The sequence below is a fragment of the Adiantum capillus-veneris genome, chromosome 3 (assembly GCF_014529385.1).
Source record: "Adiantum capillus-veneris isolate H3 chromosome 3, ASM1452938v2, whole genome shotgun sequence".
Taxonomy (NCBI): Eukaryota; Viridiplantae; Streptophyta; class Polypodiopsida; order Polypodiales; family Pteridaceae; genus Adiantum; species Adiantum capillus-veneris.
Window position 1 is genome coordinate 20,892,099 of NC_140933.1, and position 21,870 is coordinate 20,913,968.

General features: G+C 44.9%; 1 protein-coding gene across 1 annotated transcript; it reads left to right on the forward strand.

Annotated features, from left to right (window-relative positions):
* The first annotated feature begins 9,638 nt into the window (after positions 1-9,638).
* Positions 9,639-10,077, forward strand: LOC147460585 (uncharacterized). Its single transcript, XM_086503451.1, has 2 exons — positions 9,639-9,908; positions 10,054-10,077. The coding sequence occupies exons 1-2, from the start codon at positions 9,639-9,641 to the stop codon at positions 10,075-10,077; spliced, it is 294 nt and encodes a 97-aa protein (XP_086359577.1).
* The last annotated feature ends 11,793 nt before the right edge of the window (positions 10,078-21,870 follow it).

Here is a 21,870-nt window from a genome sequence, read left to right on the forward strand (position 1 = left end):
ACTAATTCCAAAGAATCCATTGTTGTTTTTTCATGAAAAGTTGTACCGAAAAGATTGATTGATATTTTATCATTAAATTAATCACACAGACTTGATTAACATAGACTATCATGCTTGATAGAATTAGCGACTGGGAGAGGGAGAGAGAGTGAGAGAAAGTGATGAATGGGTGACACAATAAATTTTTTTGTAGAATAAAATACATAAAATTATTATAAATCACCTTCCAAAGATCTGTACAAGTAGCTTGATCTAAATCTAAACCCATGGCACCTAAATCAATAAAGAAACAAATTGAATTCTCAATTGTGGATGTGCAGGCTTCATCATTTTCAAACTCGTCATCTTCCATTGTCATCATGGCAATCATCCTTGGCAGCGCTAGACTTGAATCATCATTTTCAAACTGGTCATCTTCCATTCTCAAAAGGGAGGGGGGGATCGGCCCCTAATTAGAGGCACACTAAACCCGAGCAATGAAAAAATTAATGCAAAAAGGAATTAGAATAAAGCATAAATTTGGCCCCCCATCGACTTGTTTTGTGTTAGACAAGGGGAACTAGAACCTAGGAGTCCACCACCCAACCACCCACTATATAGCATAGCCCCTAGCCCTTTGCCCTAGTTGGACTCCCTTTCAACAGTGCCTAGCCCGGCCCTGCCCTTGTCCAGTCGGCCTTGCCGGTGTCCTGACATTACTCCCCCCTTAAGAAGAAATTTCGTCCTCGAAAACAAAAGTCGGGAACTTCTTCTTAAGAACACTAATGTTTTCCCAAGTGGCACCTTCCTCCAGTCGGTCTTTCCACTTGATTAAGGCTTGTTGACGCACATGATGACGTGTACGCAATTCATGATAATCAAGAACACGTTCAGGTTCATGCGGTAAGGTAGGAGGTTCAATGAAATCTACAAATATATGTTGGTCAATGACATTGTTGTCCCCATGTAACGGCTTACGTAAATGGCTTACATGAAACACCGGATGAATACGAGAATGTGAAGGTAGTAATAATTTGTAGGCACGACCACCTACTCGCTTGAGTATTTTGAAAGGCCCACAATATCGAGGAGATAATTTAGGTGTTGGCCCAGTTTTCAGACTTTCTGAATGTTCTGGCACACGTAAAAATACTTCCTCCTCTTCTTCAAAGGTAACTTGCCGACGTTTCTCATAAGCGTACTTCTTATACTGATCCTGCGCTTGTCGGACATTCTGACGAGCAAGTTTTAGCATATCCATGTAGTCTTGGAGAAAATACTTAACCTGTTGGAGTTTTTTGGTTGCCAACCCCACCGTAACTGATGACCTAGGTTGAAACCCATACATGAGCATGAAAGGACTAAAGCCTGTTGTAGCATGCTTAGCACTGTTGTAGGCAAACTTGAGAATAGGTAAGTATTCTTCCCAGTCTGATTGTTTTTTGCTGACGTACGCTCTTAGCATATCCTCTAGCACCTGGTTAACTCGTTCAGTCTGATCATCTGTTTCTGGATGATCAGTTGTACTGAGGTTCAGTTGTGTACCCAATTGTTTAAACATGAATCTTCAGAAGTGACTGTTAAACTTGGGATCACAGTCACTGACAATGTTACTTGGAAAACCATACAATTTGTATAGATTGTCCACAAATAACTTGGCTAGTTCTGGTGTCTTAATCATTGATTTGGTTGGAATAAACTTACATATTTTAGTCAACCGGTCTACGACAACCCATACCGAGTCATGACCTCGTACAGTGGTTGGTAAATCCACAATAAAGTCCATAGAGATGCTTTCCCATTTTCCATTGTAGATCTCCAAAGGATGTAAGAGTCCTCCCGCTATCAGGAACTCCGCTTTGTTAACTTGACATTTTTAGCAATGCAAGACATAAGCTTGAACAAAGCCATGTATACGTGGCCAGTAAAACTATCATCGTACGAGAGCATAAGTTTTTCTAATCCCCGGGTGCTCTGCTCTTTGACTATTATGACATTCATAAAGAATTTGGCGTCGAATGTCTGTGTTCATCGGTACACAAACTCTCCCATTATGGAGTAGGTATCCATGGTCAATGGTGAAATGCTTCCATCGCTATAGTTCATCACTGGATAAAGGAGAACTAGGTGTGGAGGTTCACTGTACACTATCGTCATTGGAGTGAGAAGGATCCCTCTTTTGAACATGGCTCCACACTTTGGAATATGCTTCATCATGGTCATATTTTCCTTTGAGAGAATCTAAAAATTCACTATTCGACATAGAGCGTCCGCCACTACATTGTACCGGCCTTTGGGATACCTTAGCTTGGCGCCATATTCTTGAAGAATCTCAGCCCACCTGGGTTTTCGACCCTTCAAATCCGTTTGTTGTGTAAACCATTTGATGCTTTCATGGTCAAACACAATCTCAAACTAAGCACCATACAGATAATGCCGCCATGTTTTTAAGGCAGACACTATTGCATAGAGTTTGTGTTCGTAAGCAAAGTAGTTCTTCTGAGCAGCATCAAGCTTCCTGCTTTCAAATGCAATCGGCCGTCCGTCTTATAACAGGACTACTCCAATAGCACGATCACTGGCATCCGTTTCCAAAACGAATGGTTTCAAAGGATCTACAATAGCCAGTATAGGAGCTGTAGCTAATGCATCCTTGAGCGTATTGAAAATGTGTTGTTGAGCGGATCCCCACTAAAAAGCTTTGCCTTTGCCCATTAGTTGATCTGTCATGGGAACATCAATATTAGCATAGTTTTTAACGAACCTTCGGTAAAAACCTCAAATCCCAAAAAAATCTGTAATTCTTTCATATTTTTAGGAGAAGGCCATTTCTGGATGGTATCCACTTTGGATTGATCCATATATAGCCCATTAGCTGAAATAACATGCCCTAAATAGTGAATTTCATCTTTTAGAAAATCACATTTAGATTCCTTGGCATATAATTTGTTTGTGCGTAACAACTCAAACACCTGCCTGAGATGTTGTAAGTGTTCTTCTTCAAAAGCACTGTAGACTAGGATGTCATCAAGGAAAACAATGACAAATTTGCCCAATATGGCTTCAAGACACTATCCATAAGTGTCATGAATGTTGCAGGCGCATTGGTTAACCCAAGGGGCATCACCAAAAACTCGTAGTGTCCAAACCGTGTTCGGAATGCAGTTTTGGGTATATCGGCAAGTCGAATACAGACTTGGTGATATCCTGACCGCAAGTCTATTTTCCTAAAAATGCGAGCATGAGTGAGTTTGTCAAACAGCTCATCTACTATGGGCAATGGGTATTTGTTCTTAACCGTAACCACATTTAAGCCATGGTAGTCTATGCACATGCACATACTGCCGCCTTTTTTCTTCACTTATAGAATAGGCAAAGCCCATGGTGAAGAACTGGGTTGTATAAACCCTCTTCTAACGTAGTCAGCAAGCTGACGTTCAACCTCAGCAGCTTTCGAATAACTCATACACTAGGGTGGTTTACTAACAGGTTTATAGCCTGCAGCCACGTCAATGCTATGTTGCACTGATCGTGTCGCCGGTAATCTTGATGGCAAATCATTAGGAAATACATCTTGAAATTTCTTTAATAATTTTTGTAATTGACTAGCAACGTTTGCTTGTTTAGAATTAGCCATTGGTGGAATAGATGAGAGAGAAGCATGCGGCATTGAGGAATGTTCAATAGATTCAATGTTAGAAATAAAATGAGACAGTGAGTAACACAAGAAAACCTGATCTATTTCATTATCAAAAACGAGATGCATAAGCTCAGCGGTACAAACCAGTGGTGATGATGGTATATCTTTTTCTCCTAACAATAACACATGTGCGCCATGGGATTCAAACATCAAGATTTTCTGCTCATAGCTACGCTTTAGTGATGGTCCTAGGCTATGCAACCACTCCCTACCAAGAACCACATCTGCCCTTTCCATGTTCATAACCTGAAAATCCAAGCATGTAGAGTACCCTTGTACTTCCAATGAAACAGCTCGACATTGAGTATCCCAAATTTCAGTATCATGTCCATTCATCATCTCTACCTTGTACCGGTGGGTACTTGGAGTTTGAGGCAATTTGAGTTTTTTCACCAATCTGTAATTGATTGTAAGTAGCACTGTCATCTACCAAGATGCGCACCTTGTGCCCATGCAGATATCCGTACATACGTACTAACTCATGTGGTCCAAAGATTGGTTGCCACATGGAAGCTGTGAGACAACATTCATGCACCACCTTGGTGTGTGTTACTTCCACTGTAGAGAATCATGAGGAAGACTCAAGAGGTAGCAGTTGCACCATGTGCACTGCTTTCTCCTTGCCCTGAGCAACAGATTTTCCCTTGGGACAATCCTTTTTGCCATGACCTCTTCCTAAACATTGAAAACATAATTTTTCTTTCTTGGCTTTATCAAAGTCCTCAGGAGAGAGAGGACCCTTGGACCCCTTGGGTTTTTTAGATGCATCCGAATTGGATAAATTTTCTTTTATTGTATCCATACTGAGTGCGTGTATTACCATGTGTATTAGCAGGCACGTGACTATTATGTGTTTTCTTTTCATCTAGATCATCATGAATATGTGCTTTCACCATGGCTTCCTCAAGTGTTTTAGGGTCTTGGGTCTTGACATACGGATTCCAATTCCGTCCAATTCCGATCTACCTCGTTTGTAGGCAAAAATTCTAAACATAGCTTCAAAAGTTGCCCAACTCTGTGGTATGATGTTCTTCTCCTTGAGAGACATCCACCATTTGTAGGCCTGGCCTTCCAGAGTTAAGATCCTTTGCAGAGCTTTGACTGCGTCCGGAGTACGTCGTAAGGCGTGAATTCCATCCCACTTGCTGAGAAAGATATTCACTACATCCTTATTGCTGTCACCGTCTTCTCCCTTAAAAATCGGTGGTTTGGTGTTTTTCAACAATTCATCCACCTCTTTTGCAGTGAGAGTATGCAACGTATCATCATTTGGGCCTTGCCCTAGATTAGAAGGGCCTTGCCCTTGTGTAGCAACATGCTCATGTATGTGCGTGTCAGCAGGACTCTAGGACTGCTATTGCATTAATGGAATTACTAATGTGGATAGTTTAGTAAAATTTTCATTTAAAGCTTTAAAATTTTCATACATGACTGTCATGTGTGTTTGAAGTGCACGAAATTCTTGAATATCAAGCAATTCTTAAGTATCATCACCTGTCATAGAGTCGCGGTGATGGGGACTTTTCACAAGCCAATCTGCCATATCCCTCTTCTCTCGTCCCCACCCCATGGAAACCCCCTCTTAGGGAGGGAGTGATAAAAGGCATTGAAAAACGTAAGAAAAAAAAAAAAGTATGATTATGTATATATATGAGAAAGGTAAAATAGGCCACCTCATGCCTGCGGGGCAGCCCATCCCCACCTTGCCTCCTTTTTCTTCACTAATGCCCCACCGTGTGTCCCTTTTCCTCTCCTCCACTCAAAAGGTCAACCCCCTCTCTCTTCCCCTTGTCCTTTATCCTTTCTCTCTCCCCTCAAGCTACCCCACCCCTCACCAATAATACATTCTAACTCACCAATAATGCACCCTAACTCACATGCAACTTACCCTATCTTCCAAAATAGTATACCCCACCCCCTCTTTCTCTCTCCTATCATATCCCATGACCCAAATACCCCCCTCTCTCTCTAAAATTCAAAATCTCTCTTGTCTTGTAGCCAGATGGCCTCCCCCACACTCACACACACTCAGTTTCACTGAAAAAGGTGCCCACAGACCCATCCCCACCCAGTGGTTACCTGATTTTCTTGTGTTCACACACATCTGCACACAGATTCACCTCTGAACACACTCCCCTCTCTCCCCTCTTGTAATTACTTTATTCTCCATGTCACCTCTCACTTTTTTTCATCAACCCATCTCTCTCTCTTAGTCTCTCTCTCATGAGACTGCTATTCTGGCACATATACACACAGCCAGACAAGTGGGGCCCACAGTCACATGGCCTATGTAGATAATGATTTCTTCATTTCTAAATTCTAGAATTCCTCCCCCCTCCTCCCCTATATAAAGAGGGGTCACCATCACACTAAGGACACACACACCATCACCAAAGAGTACACTATGCACTGTGTGTGCCTAGTGCACACACACACCCACACCATCACCATCACCGCAATCACCATGCTCGTCTTGAGCATGACCTCTACACCCTTGGGCTATGGAAGATGAAGGGAAACTAAATGAAGGATGATGGCCATAACCCTCGTGCGAGTCTTCGCCATCAACTCCCACCTATCCGCCATGTGCTCTACCACGCTCTCCCTTCTCATTCCCCTACCCTATGCTCCCCATTTCATCGCCCTATTCTCTAAATAAAGCTTGAGGTTTTGTGAGTATGTTTTCTTGCAATGTTTTTTCCATGTGAGGTGTGCGGAATCGCCACCTAGTCTTGTGTTTGGAGTGAGCTTGTGTATGTGTGAAGGGTGTGCGGATTCGCCATCCTTTTGTGGTGCCTAAGTACTAAGCCGCTATACCCCCTCCCTCACTCTCTCTCTCTCTCTCTCTCTCTCTCACTTGATCTCATTCCCTTTCCTCTTCATCATTACTCCCAAGCATCCATCTCGCTTGGATGAAAACTTTGTTATGGTGGTGTGTGTTTTTGCGTCCTAGCCGCTCAAGCTAGGTGGTGCCCCATGTTTGCTTTACCGTGCAGGCTCGAGGCGCGCCATTCGGTCCCCGGTGTTTTAGAGGCCGTCGGGATTCGGGGTTCGCTTTGCTCCCGTCATTTGGTGCCCCCACTGAGGATCGAACTCAAGACCTTCAGTTTACAAGACTGAAACCCCTAAACTATTGTGAATGGATGAATGGCTAGCAGGATTTGCTAACTGGACGATAGAAGAAGAAGAGCTCCAAGCACAACTAGACGAACTCCGCATCTCCATCGAAGCTCGAGTGCCAGGCGTAACGGTAATCGATTTGCAGTGGGAGAGTCAACCAACACGCCAAACCCAGTGGATATACATAGGCCAAGTGCCAAGAAGAAGAAGGAGACGGTCGAAACCATGTCCGCAACCTACAACCAACCCACAACAACAAAATGGAAGGAGCTCTACACAATAGAGAATCAACACTATTCTACTTTGAGAATCGGGTAACTCATGTCACCGAGGTAATTATCACAGTCAGTTTTCAAGTCGCACCTGATGCTGCAGCACAGATAACGGAAGCATTGGCTCACACTCTCACTAGAGAAACTAGGGATCTACTGAGTTTGTTTCAGGAAAGAACACCACCCTCTCCTACAAGCTTGGACAGTGACTAAGCACCTCTAAGCTTCACATGAATCAGTACAACCTACCTCAAGACAGATCACACATACCAACACGTGTACGCTCAATCAAGGTAATACTGGATTTGAAGACTCACTACCAGCACGTCATTGACACCATGCCGGGTGGGAAGAAAAAGATCAGTAAGGCCTCTATTTCCTAAGGAGATTGCAAGCAAAGGTATAGCCTCTACTCCTAAGTGGCCAAAAGGCCGCTCGATCCAAAGGAAGAGAAGGGCTAGGCTAGCCCGGAAACACATGACCCCAAAGGAAGAAGCACCTGGCCACACAAGTGCTTCAAGTTCAGGAAGCAAAGTCATGCCTAATTTGCCAAAAATAAGGTCATCCAAGTCGAAGCGGCAGAAGTTCGCCTATGGATTCGTGTGGTGCATGCGAGTACTGCCATTCCATTTTGACAATCCTAAAGAAGAAGTGGTAAGAAGGTTCCCATGCCCTAGGGAGGAGTAGCTCAGCTACTGCGCTGGCTATCTTGGAGGACGGATAGAGGGTCTTCCTTCTCTTCCCGTACAGCTCATCCTAAAGAAACTATCCACCACGGGTGAGACTTAGTGGGTTGGAGACGAGTTATAGCTGAATGGAGTGGAGTTCATGCAACGCGCCGACTATGGTAATTACCTACAACTGCTAATAGCTAAAAGCCTAGGAGTAGCCAAATGCGTTGCCATCACCCCGTACATGCTAAGCGATGAAGGGAAAGTGGAGCCTATGAAAGACGACGACCTTCTGTGGATGTGCCAACTCTTCAACACTGGAACGGTAAGAGTATAAGTAAGTACTCCACCTTCTGTGCATCATGAAAAACGGACCAACAGCTTTCCCGTTTTGGTTTCTGCAACACATGCATGTGAATATTCATGTAGATAGAAAAATCTTCTACCAACAGAAGATTGTGTATATGTTTGGTGATGTGGTGCTAGGAGACAACCTTAGCTCCCCAAACCCTATTTTTCTCTCCGTACTCGATTACCACCACTCTTTCAATGTTTCAAATTTTATCATATTTTAAATCCATCCACCCAACCCTGTAAAGAGCCGCTATGCGCCACTGAGTCATTTGTGATATATATATATATATATATATGTTTGTAATTTTGTGGTCATTGAGTTCCTACCATGGCAAGCGTCTCTTTTCCCACATTGAAAGGGACAAGACATCACCGCCAATTTTTTGGATGACTTTGACATCGCTTGTGTGGTTTCCAACAAGGATGACGATGCCTCATGGCTACAAATTTTTTCTCTATACTGATGAAAGTAGAGGCCAAGTCTTGGTTCAATGCTTTGTCCCAAGCTACCAAGAATGCATGGGATGTAGTACATGCTGCCTTTGTAAAGAGGTTTGGTGGAGGCACAACCTCAGAAAAGTTATGGCAACTGCTGACAGAGTTAAAGCAGGGAAGTCTGCTAGAGTATGCCACTTACGAATCCAAGTTTCTGGTTTTATGGGAGCAATGGGTTGCCTCACTAGAGGAAGGTAAAGGAGCACCTAATTTTCTGAAGAAGGACCATTTCATTGCTGGCCTGTAGTCGCCGCTTAAACAGAAGGTGAAGGGGAGATTTCCTGCAACGTATGAGTTGGCAGTGGAAGTAGCCCGCCTTAAAGACAAGAATATGCGCATGCAAGCAAGAGTCAATGAGTTAGAGGAATCGAGCTCAGTCGGACTAACCCCAGTGACTGCAATAGCCGCTCATAGAACCCAACCACAAGAGGCATCAGAAGAGCAACAAGACCTATTGAGTCACATCACTACTCAGCTGGAAAGTTTATTTGTGCATCTGGTGCAGCAAGGGCATGCACCTGTCAAAAATCCAAAGCAAGGGAGAGGACAACAAAGAAAAACCAAAAATACCACTGCTACAATTGCGGGGAAGGCGGCCATGGCATGTATTACTGGCCACATCCAAGAAGGCAAAACATCAATAGAGGAAGAAGACAGAATCAAACCTCCCCACCAAGGGCAAGACCACCACCACCCAGGCAACCAGGGCCAATTCTACCGGTCCAAATCCTTTGACCACCGATACAACAATTACCACCACCACCACAACCTCTCATTCCATCGCTACCTCCGCCACCTCCTGTAAACTAAGCGGTGAGTGTTATTAGCCTAAAGGCTTAAGGGAAGGCAAAGGCAGAAGAACTGGTCTGAGAGAAGAACAAAGGAAAAGAAAAGGTAGAAGAAGTGAATGCCATGGGAGTGAAGCGTTGGTGCAGCTCGACTGTGTCAACCCGTGGAGATGTAAGAAGTCTATGCATGGCGGTTTGCAGGTAAATGGCAGGTACATTGGGCAAGTGCTTGATGGTGCTAGGGGCCAGGTACATCGAGATGGGGCACTTGCTAGTGGATAGCTATGAGTGTTTCGTCCAATCAGGGGTGGCAGGAGCAAATGCTGATATCACAAGCTTGGAAATGAAGCAAGGGTTGTTGGATCCAACTGCCATAAAGTTTATGATATGGGATTCAGAGGGAGGTATCTGCAAGACACTCGACTATCTAGATGTGTATGCCAAATGCAACATTGTACAGATCATTTGTGGTTCTCAAGACTTGGAAGGCGCACGGTGCTATGATGTGCATGTCGGATCGCACATCAAGGTCAGTGGAGTCAAAATTTTCATGTATTCGAGTGCGTCTTCATGGTCGTTTACTATTCGTATGTCAATTCGGGCTCGACACGATGATTGACAGTGGCAGACACTATTTTGAACAATTTTTTTGGTGATCGGGTTGGAATTCGCAGAGTGAAGCTTGGACATCAAAGTAGGCGGAACTTGCGATAGCCATGCTGAGCATACTCACGTGGGAAAGGAGGCCATGCTGGCTATGTTTGGAGAAGAACTTAACAAAGAGTTCCAGAAAAAGAAAAAATGAGGGAGGATGGCGCATACAAAAGACAGGGCCGCCATGGGCTGCATGGGGCAGGCATGAAGGTGGCGGACAGTTCTGCATGGGAGGAGGTGGTTCACAGGAGCGGGGTCGCAATCAGGTGCTGAGGTAGGGGTTGCAGAAGGAGGGTGGCCAGCTATAGGTACGCGAGGATTGCAGAGCCGCCACTTGAGAAGGGGGGCTCGCCATCAAGTATCTGGACAGAGAGCCTAAGCAAGAGGCGGCCTTGCTGTGCAGGGAAGGGCCGAGAGGTGGATGCCATTGCAGGAGGCGTATACTGCAAGAGGAGCAGGTTGAGGAGGATCACAAGAAGGGGGGGGGGGGGGGGGGGGGGGGCGGGGGGCGCGTCAGTTGATACGTGGTGAGGGTCTGCATAAAGGAGGAGAGAGGCACTGTGTGCCGAAAGGAGGTCGCTAGGGCAGCACACGGTATGGTGGACCTGAGCGCGAGAAGGTGAAGGGTCGAGGGTGGCCGAGGATGACAACTGCAGACGTAGGGGTCGCATGGTAAGGGCCTGTGTACGGCCAGTTGAAGACGAAAGGGAGAAGGCTATTTTGTATGGAAGTGAGGGGCCGCCAACAAGGAGGGTGGTCGGCTGAGCTGAGCGTGAGGGAGGCCTTCAAGGGACTAGACTTGACCAAAGTGGAGGAGGTAGCCACGAGCTAGCCGTGAGTAGGACAAGAGCTTCGGGAAGCAGAGCAAGTTGAGGGAAGCGGCTTTCAAAGGGGGGACCGATACTGACTATGCATGGCTACCGATGACGGTGGCCTCGGGAAATTTTTTGACAAGGACCTGTGAAGCAGAGAGTGAGGCCGCCCAGTGCAGGCTGCGTTTAGCCGAGGAAGGGTGCCAGATTGCATCGACTCGGCTGACGCCATCATTGTACCTGAATTCTTGTTGTCTTTGCTATGCATAAGTGACTTTATGGTATGATTGGGTTAGTGTTTGTGTTTTTTGTCGAGTTCGCTATCAATCTCGTTTGCACCTCGTCTTTTGCGGTATGCATATGGTAGCAGTGGCTCCGGGGTTGCGTGTGTGTGGGAAGAGAGAGAGGGAGAGATTGATTGTGGTTACAGGTTGAGTGTGATTTTGTATGCCGTCAAGGCTTGTGAGGTCTCTAGGTGTGAGTGTGTTTACAGATATGGGTGCATTGGTGTGTGCATCGGTAAAGGTGATTGTGTGTAGCCGAAGCTGTTGGTAAGCGAGTTTGTTCAGTGCAAGTTAGAGAAAGTGTGTGTGTGTGTGTATGTTTCTGAGTGGTTTGGGATGCTGGATATCTGCTGGGCTATAGAGAGGCAACTAGCTTGTGAGTCGGGTGTGTTCCCATTTCCCCCATCACAGCGTGCTAGGCACGAAGAAGCCTCTCAAAGCGAAGAAGCCTCAACGGAAGATCAACATTGTGGATTTTTCATTGGGTGAGTATGCTAAACCATATGACCTAGTTCAAGATGTGTTGATATAGGATCCAAAGATAACTTGGCCCCAATTACTCCATCTTGCACCACGGATGAGGAGACAATGGACAAAGATGGTAAGTACAAGAAGATCAAGACCAAGGATAGCTGGGGCTATCTCCAGGAGGAATCTTGACAACATCCTATCAACCATGGACTCCCGCATCAAGGGGCAGCATATCTCAAATGTCTACATAGATGGTGGTGCACAAATATGCGTCACGAGTGAGAAAATGATGCACCATCTAGGCCTAGAGGTAAGTAGGCCGGCACCCTGCTGAGCTAAAATGGCAAATAACGTCAGAGTGAAATGCGTAGGCATTGTGAATGCAGTCAAAGTGAAGGCATTCAACACAGAAGTGGAGGTAAACATTTTTGTCATGCCACACAAAGGGGAGGTCTACCCTATCATTCTTAGAAGACCCTGGCTCATGGCTATGGAAGCTAAGCAAGACTGTAGTACTGGAATGATTCAAATGAAGGATGCTAAAGGGAGGTCCATATTCTACGACATGAGGATTGAAAAGCAACGCAGCATAACCTTGAGGCCTCGGAAGATGAGTCCACTAGTGACTATTCGTCCACCTCAGGAAAAGAGACAACAACAACTGAAGAAAGTGACAATAGCATCAAAGTAATGGGGGTCATCCTCAAAGACCCAAAAAGATTGACACAATCTAAAACACCGTCGGCAAACCAAGAGGGACCATTAGGCATGCAACCCTAGATGGATACAATTAAGTTACATTGGATGCTCTCCAGTGAGTTAACTGATGAATAGAGGAAAGAATACATCTCTATGCTAGGTAGCTTCATCACATTGTTCATTGTTGGTTATGATAAGATCACAGGAATCACAGTGGTACAACACCGCATAAGACTCAAGAAAGGAAGTAAGCATGTAGTGCAAAAGCTTAGAAGGCTTGGGGTAATCCAACAAGAAGCATTGCTCAAAGAGGTGAGGAATTTGCTACAGGCAGGTTTCATTTACCCCGTTGAAGACTCTGAGTGGGTCTCTCAAGTGGTAGTCACACCAAAGAAGAATGATAAGTGGAGAGTTTGTGTAGACTACAAACCTCTCAATGCGGCAAAAAAGAGGGGTCATTTTTCCCTCCCATTCCAAGATGATATTCTCAATGAGGTAGCAGGTCATGAGCGCTACACAGTATGTGATGGCTACTCAGGCTACTTTTAGATTAGTATTGCAAAAGAAGACCACAAAAAGACAACCTTCAGAACACAATGGGGATGTTTTGCTTACAGACTGATGCCTTTTGGCCTCACTACCTCTCCGGCCACATTCCAACGCTATGTGACTTTTGTCTTCCATCCATACTTTGGGACATCAATACGAGTCTTCATAGATGATTTTTGCTTATACAGTTCATGCTCCCTCCATCTGATCAAGGTCTACTGATCAAGGTCTATGATGGCCTCACCAGGCTGCAAACCTTGGGTGGCCAGCTTAACATGGATAAGTGTCACATTGGTGAAAGCAAGGTCACTCTCCTTGGCCATGTAATTTCAGCAAAAGGGATTGAGACTGATCCTAGCAAGATTCAAGCTTTGGTATCTTTGTCATCACCCACCACAGCTAAGCAGTTGGTCTCCTTCCTACAGAAGGTAAGGTATTTGATCAAGTTCATTCACTTGCTCTCTTAGATGGTTCTCCCTCTACAATTAGTCACCCATAAAGATGTCTTCTCATGGAGTGAAGAAAATGAGCAACAATTTACCGAAGTGAAACAAATCCTGGCCACACTCCCCACCATTTCCCCCCTAGGTGGGACGATCCATTTTATGTGAACCCCAGTGTCGAAAGTGATACACTTGGAGTTGTATGAATGCAAAAGGACCTCCAAACCTCTTTCATGCGTCCTATCTACTTCTCTAGTCATGTCATGACCCCGTCAGAAAAGGAATTCAACGCAGTAGAGCACATGGTGCTTGCATTAATGTTTGCCACTACAAAGTTCCACTCTTCTCTATTGCCTAGACCCTTTGTAATTCTGACAATGGAAGAGGTCTTTCCATGTAATGCAACACATGGATGTCTCATCTAGGATCTCTAAGTGGCTGGTTAGATTACAAGAGTTTGACTACACCATCCAGGTAGAAAACTCCACCAGGGCTAGTCTAGCAGGTATTCTTACTCATCATTACTATGAGAAGAACCTAAAGGTCAACACAAAGGAAGGTAAAGAAGTGACACCAATGGTAGAAAGTCCTAAGGTAGAAAGAGCTCATTCTCTTTTCTTTGATGGAGCATCCAACAGAACAGTGGACCAGTCTACAACTAGCATCATCATTTTCATTGAGCAAAAGGAGAAGGTATTCTCCATTGGGTAGTTCTTACACTCCCACTCCAACAATAAAGCAGAGTACATGGCTTTAATTCTTCGATTATACCAATGTATTTTGCAAGGGATTCAACGCCTAAATGTGTTTGGCGGTGCTCTGCTCTTGATAAACCAGATAAATAGCACTTGGATTTATAAAAATCGGGTTTTACTTGGCCAATTACACCAAGTTAAGAATCTTTTAAGAAAGTTTGAAACAATGCAATTATTTCATGTCCCTAGGGCAGAAAATCAAGAGGTAGATGCTCCAGTCAAAGGAAATAATACAAGATGTTTCCATAGGAGCAATCAAACTAAAACTACCCTTCTTTCAAGGTAGCGATGATATGCCTAATGTCATCACCTTCTTAGACACAGAAGAGTGTCTTGAAGAGTACACTAAGGGCCAGAAACTGACTACAATATACCGCCTTATAAACAACAACTTATATTACAAGGACAATGATCAGATCCTCAAGCAAGTGGCAATCTCGAGTGAAATCACGAAAGTAATCTCAAGTTTCCACGATGGTGTCTGCGGTGGTCATTTTGCTTTAGATATAACCAGTAGGAAGATTCTACAGGCATGATTATCTTGGCTTAGTGTGAACAGGGATGTGCATCATTGGAGTAAAACATGCAAGGCTTGTCAAGTGTCCAGTGACCGTACATTAACCTATGAATCACAGACTCCTATCATCTCCTATGGTCCATTTGACAAGTGGAGAATAAATGCAATTGGTCCTCTTCCAAGGGCCCAATCAGGTAAACTATACATTCTAGATGGTGTAGACTACATGACCTAATGGGCAGAAGCAGCAACCAACCACCACACGCATTACAGCCCAAGAAGTGGTGAAGTTCTTATTTGATCACATTTGTTGCCGTTTATGCACTCCTCTAGAGATAATATCTGATAGAGGACCAGATTTCAGAGGGGACCTGGTGAGAGACCTGATGAAAATGTTAGGCATTACATGCCGACATTATTCCACCCCATACTATCCACAATGAAATGGCCTAGTGGAAAAGGTAAATGGCTTGATCTGTAAAATCATTACAAAGAAGGTGAATAACCACACAAGTGACTGGGATAAACATCTCATGGCCGCTCTATGGGCCTACCGAACACTAGTAAGTCTCACCCTTTTTATCTAGTCTATGGAAAGGAGGCGATTCTACCCATCGGGGTACAGATAGCCAGCTTGTGAGTCATGGCTAGCCAATTGAAACGCCCAATTGTCAATCTCTGCAACTACATCCTCGATTTGGAGAGGCTCCAGCTAGATAGAGAGGATGCAATCAATCACTATGCAACACAAGCAGAGCGACGCCTACTCACCTTCAATCAAGGGCTTAAGGAAAAGGGCCTAGAAAATGATATGTTAGTATTGAGATACGACAACAGATTTGACACTAGGAACGAAAAGAAATTTCAACCCAGATGGGAAGGGCCATTCATTGTCAAAAGGCACTTCGCCAATGGCAGTTACAAGTTGATGGAAGCAGACAAAAAAAATCACAAGACCAGAGTCAATGGATGGAGGCTCAAAAGGTACTTCCTAAGGTTTTACCCAGAGTTCATGCTAGATATTCTAGAGTAGGGAGAACCCTCCAACTCCGCTGCCAAAGAATTAGAAGTAGGGCTAGAAGCATGAATGCCTCTAGCCAGGAGGTAGGGCTAATGACCGCCGATTTTCAAGACCGCGGCCACAAGAACCAACCCCAATCAGGAAGGAGCACAATACCGAAAAAAATGATAAAAACATTGTTTTTTAACATTCACTCCCCCCCCCCCCCCCATATGCTTGCCCACAGCGGGCCGCCACCAGTTTAGCCACACACCCCTTATTATCACCAGAGGGCAGAGGTCTCTCTCTCTCCTGCTCGGCTCTGCCAACCCACCATCTCTCTCTTACCCTTCTTTTGTGTCGCTTAGCCCAATGGGCGCATAAAACAAGCTGCCTTTGGTTTTTCTTCCACTGGAGGACCGCCATGATTTTACAAGAGTCTTCCTCTCTCTCTTCCATTATTCATATTAGAGCTCACTTTCTCTCTCTCTCTTACCCCTCCTCGCTCGTCCATACTCCTGCCCGGCGGGCCGCGATACCACCCTTGTTGAGATGTAGAGAGAAAGAGAGAGAGACGAAACAAGAGACACACCATATACACTCCCAAAGACTGATTCATATTGAGGACAAGATACAAATATATAGGTGAGACCAAGTTGAGTCACTACAAGAGGTTATGTGCTCTTGTGACGCTCTTAGCGACGGAAATACACTGGGTTTTTATAACCCCCGGCGTCGCTATAAGCGTCGCTAAAAGCGTCGCTACGAGAGCGTCGCTATATGCGTCGCTATAGGCGTCGCTATAGGCGTCGCTATAGACATCGCTATATAGCGACGCTCATAGCGACGCCTATAGCGACGCTTATAGCGACGCTCTCACAGAAGAGTATAGCGACGCATATAGCGACGCTACAGAGCCATAAATAGCGACGCATATAGCGACGCCTGAGAGAATATTTTTTTGGTGGCAGGGCATTGAATGCCTGCCACCCATCAACCATATTGTACTTGATTCACTTTTTAAAAAAAGTGCAAAGGTAAATAATAGACCCAAAATAGTCACCCACAAGACGCATTGTTTGCAAAATTGACAATTGTACACATCATAGACAAACTGAATTGATTGGCAAATGTAATAATGACAATTGTACAACATCATAGGCATAAAGAATTGATTGGCAAAAGGAATTGCGGTGACAAATGTAATAATATACATGGTTCAAAAAGACGTATAAAATCCGTCTCATGATACATAAGCTATGAGAAACCCTAAACTAATGCTATCTAGCTACGGCTAAACTGACGTCGTCTAATCAGACGTCTCATCACGTCCAAGCGGCGTATCTGTCGGATTCTGCAAAAAAAGACAATAAGACAGTTTTCAGTAAGTATAAACATATAACGACATTTATAAAACAATACAAAAAATAAAAAAGAGTAAACCCTAATACTAACCATGCCGCTGCGAGAACTGAGAATGTCCATCAGGGCGTTTAAGCCCTTCCTGCCTGCGTACTCGCGCTCGTACGGTGTGGGATCACGTCCTGTCATCGACCACTGTCAAAACATACAAAGATTTCATTATGTTAGAACTAAAAAACTCATAAACCCTAAACTATCGAACATGCATAAAGAGCAATGTGAAAAGACTTACAAAATCGGCCTCAAATGATGCCCATCCACCGCTCCCCAAGTGGTGCGAGCTCCCTGCCTCTACTCACGCTCTGGCTGCATCCTTTTGTTGCTTCCACTTGTCGGGATTCTCGCGCGCTGCTTTCTTCGCATTCTTCCAATCTTCTTTGGCCAGCCAATCTGGCCTATTCCACCCATTCTTGATTGCTTTTTGCACTTCGGAACGCTTGTGTTTGCAGTATTTGCGCATTCGAATCTTCATCAGGTCTTCATTGAAGCGCTGATCCCGTGTTGGAACGGGAAACTCATCATGAAGTATGCTGATGACTCTATTTTTTAAATCACTTGGTACTTCACTCCATTTGTTTAGTATATAGTGTCTAAACAGCTGAGAGCAAAGACCACGCATGCGCGAGATCACCTTCTTGCCGTCATCATCCATGATGATGCCGCCGCTGATGTCGACGGAGTAAGGCAAGCCCTCTGGCCGGTGACGCGTGAACCTGGGTGTCCCGGCAGGGGTCTCTAGCGGCGTGTCGATGGGGGTACGGACGTCAGGTGTCTCCACCGGCGTCTGGGCCCCGAAGCGAGGATTGTCGAGTGGGGTGGCTCCTGGCGGAGTAGGTAGAGGTGTGTAGCTTCTAGGAACAGTCAGCCGTGCAAAACCTGGCGTAGACGGCGATGCTGTGGCTGGTGTGGGGGCGGGCAAAGAAGGGGAGGGTAAAGAGCCTCGTCGAACACGAGGCGGTGTGGAGGCATCGGTGGCGGAATCCCCACAACAACCGCCACCGCCACCACTAGAGCGCCGGTGTCTAGAAGAGTGTGACGCTCGTCTCGTCGACGCCGAAGCTTCGGAGCGCGCCGAATGCTCCGAAAGAGAGGGAGATGCGGAGGGTGTAGGAACGCGCGATGATGCGCCAGAACGATGACGCTCCACGTACCACTGTCTCTGCTGCGGTGACAAAGAAGAAAGAAACTCCTCATCATCCATACCTGCATTAAACACACGAATATTTAAACTTAATATTGAATGAATAGAGTAGACAATGACGCAAAGACCATTAAATACAATGACGTAATGACGCATATAAATACAATGACGCAATGAATCGAGTGGTAGAAGAGGCAAGTCGAAAACTCAGAATTTTCAATCAAAAGATGTGAGCAAAATTGTTCAAATACAATATTTGTGGCTTTAAGAGATCTCTCTCTCATCCTCGCATAACTCAGCATAACTTCCTATATCTATATAGAGCTCTCCGTTTAAACACATATCCTCTGTTTCATTTTGTAGCTCCTCTGCATGCACCCCATATAGAGCAGTAGCATCTTGATGCTCGTCTGGCACCACCGCAGCGGCTTCTGATTGAGCATCTTCTCTGATCTCCTCCATTGATGTCGTTGTGATTGGCACATGGTAGCCTTCATACGTCCTTGCACTACGAGGGGCTAACTCTATGACGTACCACCAGTTTGATGTAGACTTTGTAGGATGAAATACTACCTGCCAGAGCCACATAACTTACATGAGAGCTTTCAAGCACATAACTTGTAAAAGGGGGATGTTAACTATTTATATACTTACTTGTTCACAATGCTCGGGTAGTACGAAAGTGTCTCTTAGGTCAGTCCATTTCTTAGTAGAATCCACCTCAAGAAAACCAGACTCTCCTCTACGCACAGTAGCGTTTCGACCCTCCATGATTATCTTGAACCATTGCACGTCGAACAAGTCGACAAAAAATCCTCTGTAATCGATCCTCAAAATCTCTTGCAGCGTGCCGAAGTAAGTGAGTTCCGCCACCACGGGATCTGCATCAGAGGAACGTCGTCGACTAGACTGTTCAAATTTTGCCATGATTCCACAATCTTGAGTAAAACGCTTTTTGTCGATTCGTTCCACCCTAAAATGTCGACCTTTACACCATGCTGCTGTGTATGACTTATACTACAACGAACAAAGATTATGAGTGGCCGTTCAAACGTTTATAAATAAAGTCACTTGCTAGTCGTACATTGCAAACTTACCTTGGTCGCGCAACCCCGAGAGTACTCCCACTCTTCTTCAGTCACTTCGTCACCGCATTGTTGTGCGCTTTTCAATTGGTTGTGCAACCATCTTAAGCTCATGAAGGTTGGTAGGCTCTCCAGAACCGCTGGATAGTGCATCGGTGGTCGTCTTCCCCGTCTCCACTCGATTCGTGCCCTTTGTCGCTCTTGCTTTGCATCCTCATATTGTGAAATCCACTTTTGCATCACTGGATTGTGAAGCATGCAAAATCGGTTGATTTTAGCCTCTAGATCTTCCGTCATCTTCTTCTCAACACCGAGATTGCACATGACAATCCCAGATATGCGCTCATCATCTATGGTTCGCCATAGCGTGTCCCGGGATTTATCAAATCCGTCTAACCACTCTCCAATGTACACTAGGGACTCTGATACCAACCAACCTTCTGCCATGCTACCCTCCGGACGTGCCTTTTGACGCACATATCCCTTAAGCGTTTTCATGAAACGCTCTAAGAAGAACATCCATCTGGAATGAACTGTGCCAGCTATTTCCACCTCATCAACTATGTGAATAAGAAGATGCACCTGAATGGTTAGCATTGTAGTAGGAAAATGTTTCTCAAACATGCACACAAGCTCCGCAGCATTTAGTTTGGCGAATGGTATGGAGTCTACGTCGATCTCCTTTTGTGAGATCCATTGCACCAGCTTTGCAAGTTTGTAGATTGTGTTACGGATGTCGAGAGACAAACATCCCTCAATGGCAACCGGTAAGATAAACTGTAAAGTATGTGCAGCAATGATATTAAAGTCCACATTTTATGCAATGATATTAAAGTCCACTATGAACGTACCTGACACATTTTATGCCAATCGTGTGACTTCAAACCGGTAAGCTTTCCTTCTTTAGTAAAACACGTTCGGAGCGAGTGCATTACGCCAGTGGGGGTCCGCAAAGATCGAATGGCCTCTTTTACTTTGCGTTCTTGGGCTCCTGTGAAAATCCATGGTGCTTTAGGAAGTTTTATCGATCCATCAGACGCTGTTTGCGGCCAATATTGCTCCATACGATCCACATTTCTAAGGTCAACTCTGGCTTCCAAAGTATCTTTCTTGCCGGTCAAATGGTCCCATAGTAGATTACCCACATTCTTGAATATGTGCATTGGATCGAGCAAGTGATTGATCACGAGTCGAGGCCAGTATGGTAACTCGTACAATAGAGATAGTCTCTTCATCCCTGGAGGCAATCCGTCATCGCACATCTCCTTCTGCTCTAACCATGCTTGTGCAGACATCCTTGGTGGCTCTCTTCCCAAAAAGCCATCGCGTAACACATGATTCTCCGGAAGATACGCTTGATGACCTTCGTAGATTTGCTTCTTCAGTGAGGGTGCCCTACGTGCATTCAGTCTAGGTCCACATGTGACACATGCTCTGTATCCGCTTGTTTGAAGCCCTGCATGTATACACATGATAATAGATCAACTATGGGGAAAAACCAGATTTACAGTGTCTGAGAGAGGAGTGTCAATAGATCACCTGAGCATTCTGTTAGCCCGGGATAGTCATGCATGGTCCACATTAGAATACCTCTGATCAAAGCATTCCGTCGTCCTGTGTGTCGGCTCATATCCACCACCTCTATGCCAATCCACAATTGTTGTAGCTCTTCCAATAGTGGACGAAGATACACATCCATATTCCCCACTTTATATCGCCCTGGCACAATCAATCTTAGCCATAGGTGCCCCTTCTTCGTAGTCAACCACGGGGGAATGTTGTAGTTGACGATGACAACGGGCCATACACTGTAAGATGTTGATCTTTGACCAAATGGATTTACGCCATCCATAGCCAGGCCTAAGCGCAAATTTCGAGCTTCCCTGGCAAAATCCGACCATGTTCCATCTATATGTTTCCAGGCTGCGCAATCTGCAGGAATTCGTAGCACACCATCCGAAGATTTATTCTCCTCATGCCATGATGCTAGGGCGGCCATGGACTTACATTCGAAGAAATGCTTGATGCGAGGAAGCAAAGGAAAATGTCGCAAAACCTTTTGTGGAATTTTTGTCCCGTGGAGATCTACTCGATATCTTTCGGAATCACATTTCGGACACTTCTCCATGTCTGTGTATTCCCCTCTGAAAAGAATGCAGTCATTAGGACAAGCGTGGATAGAATTGTAATCCATCCCCAAGTTTCGCAAAATCTTTCTTGCTTCATCTCGGGAATCTGGCATCACATTGTCAGCTGGTAGAATGTGCTCTTTCAGCAATCTACACAACATAAAAATATGATACAGTCGTGTAAAAATCTATCAGATCATTATACACCATGAGTTCTATTAAAGTAAACTAATTGTAATAGATCACCTGAAAAGCGCTGTGACGCTAGTGTCACTCCATCCAAACTTTGCTTGCATGTTGAGAAGAACCAGGAGTGCTTTCAATCTAGACATACGTGCTCCATTATACAATGATGTATCGGCTTCACTTTTCATATCATCATAGATAAGCCTTTCTGAATCCATGATCGTCTCGATCATTTCATCAATCTCGGGCTCAAACATTGCCTCGTTGGGAATGTGCTCTGCATGATCATCCCCCGAGCTGTCAGAGGCTACATCTTGTGGCCTCACATATGCTGCTTGACCAAA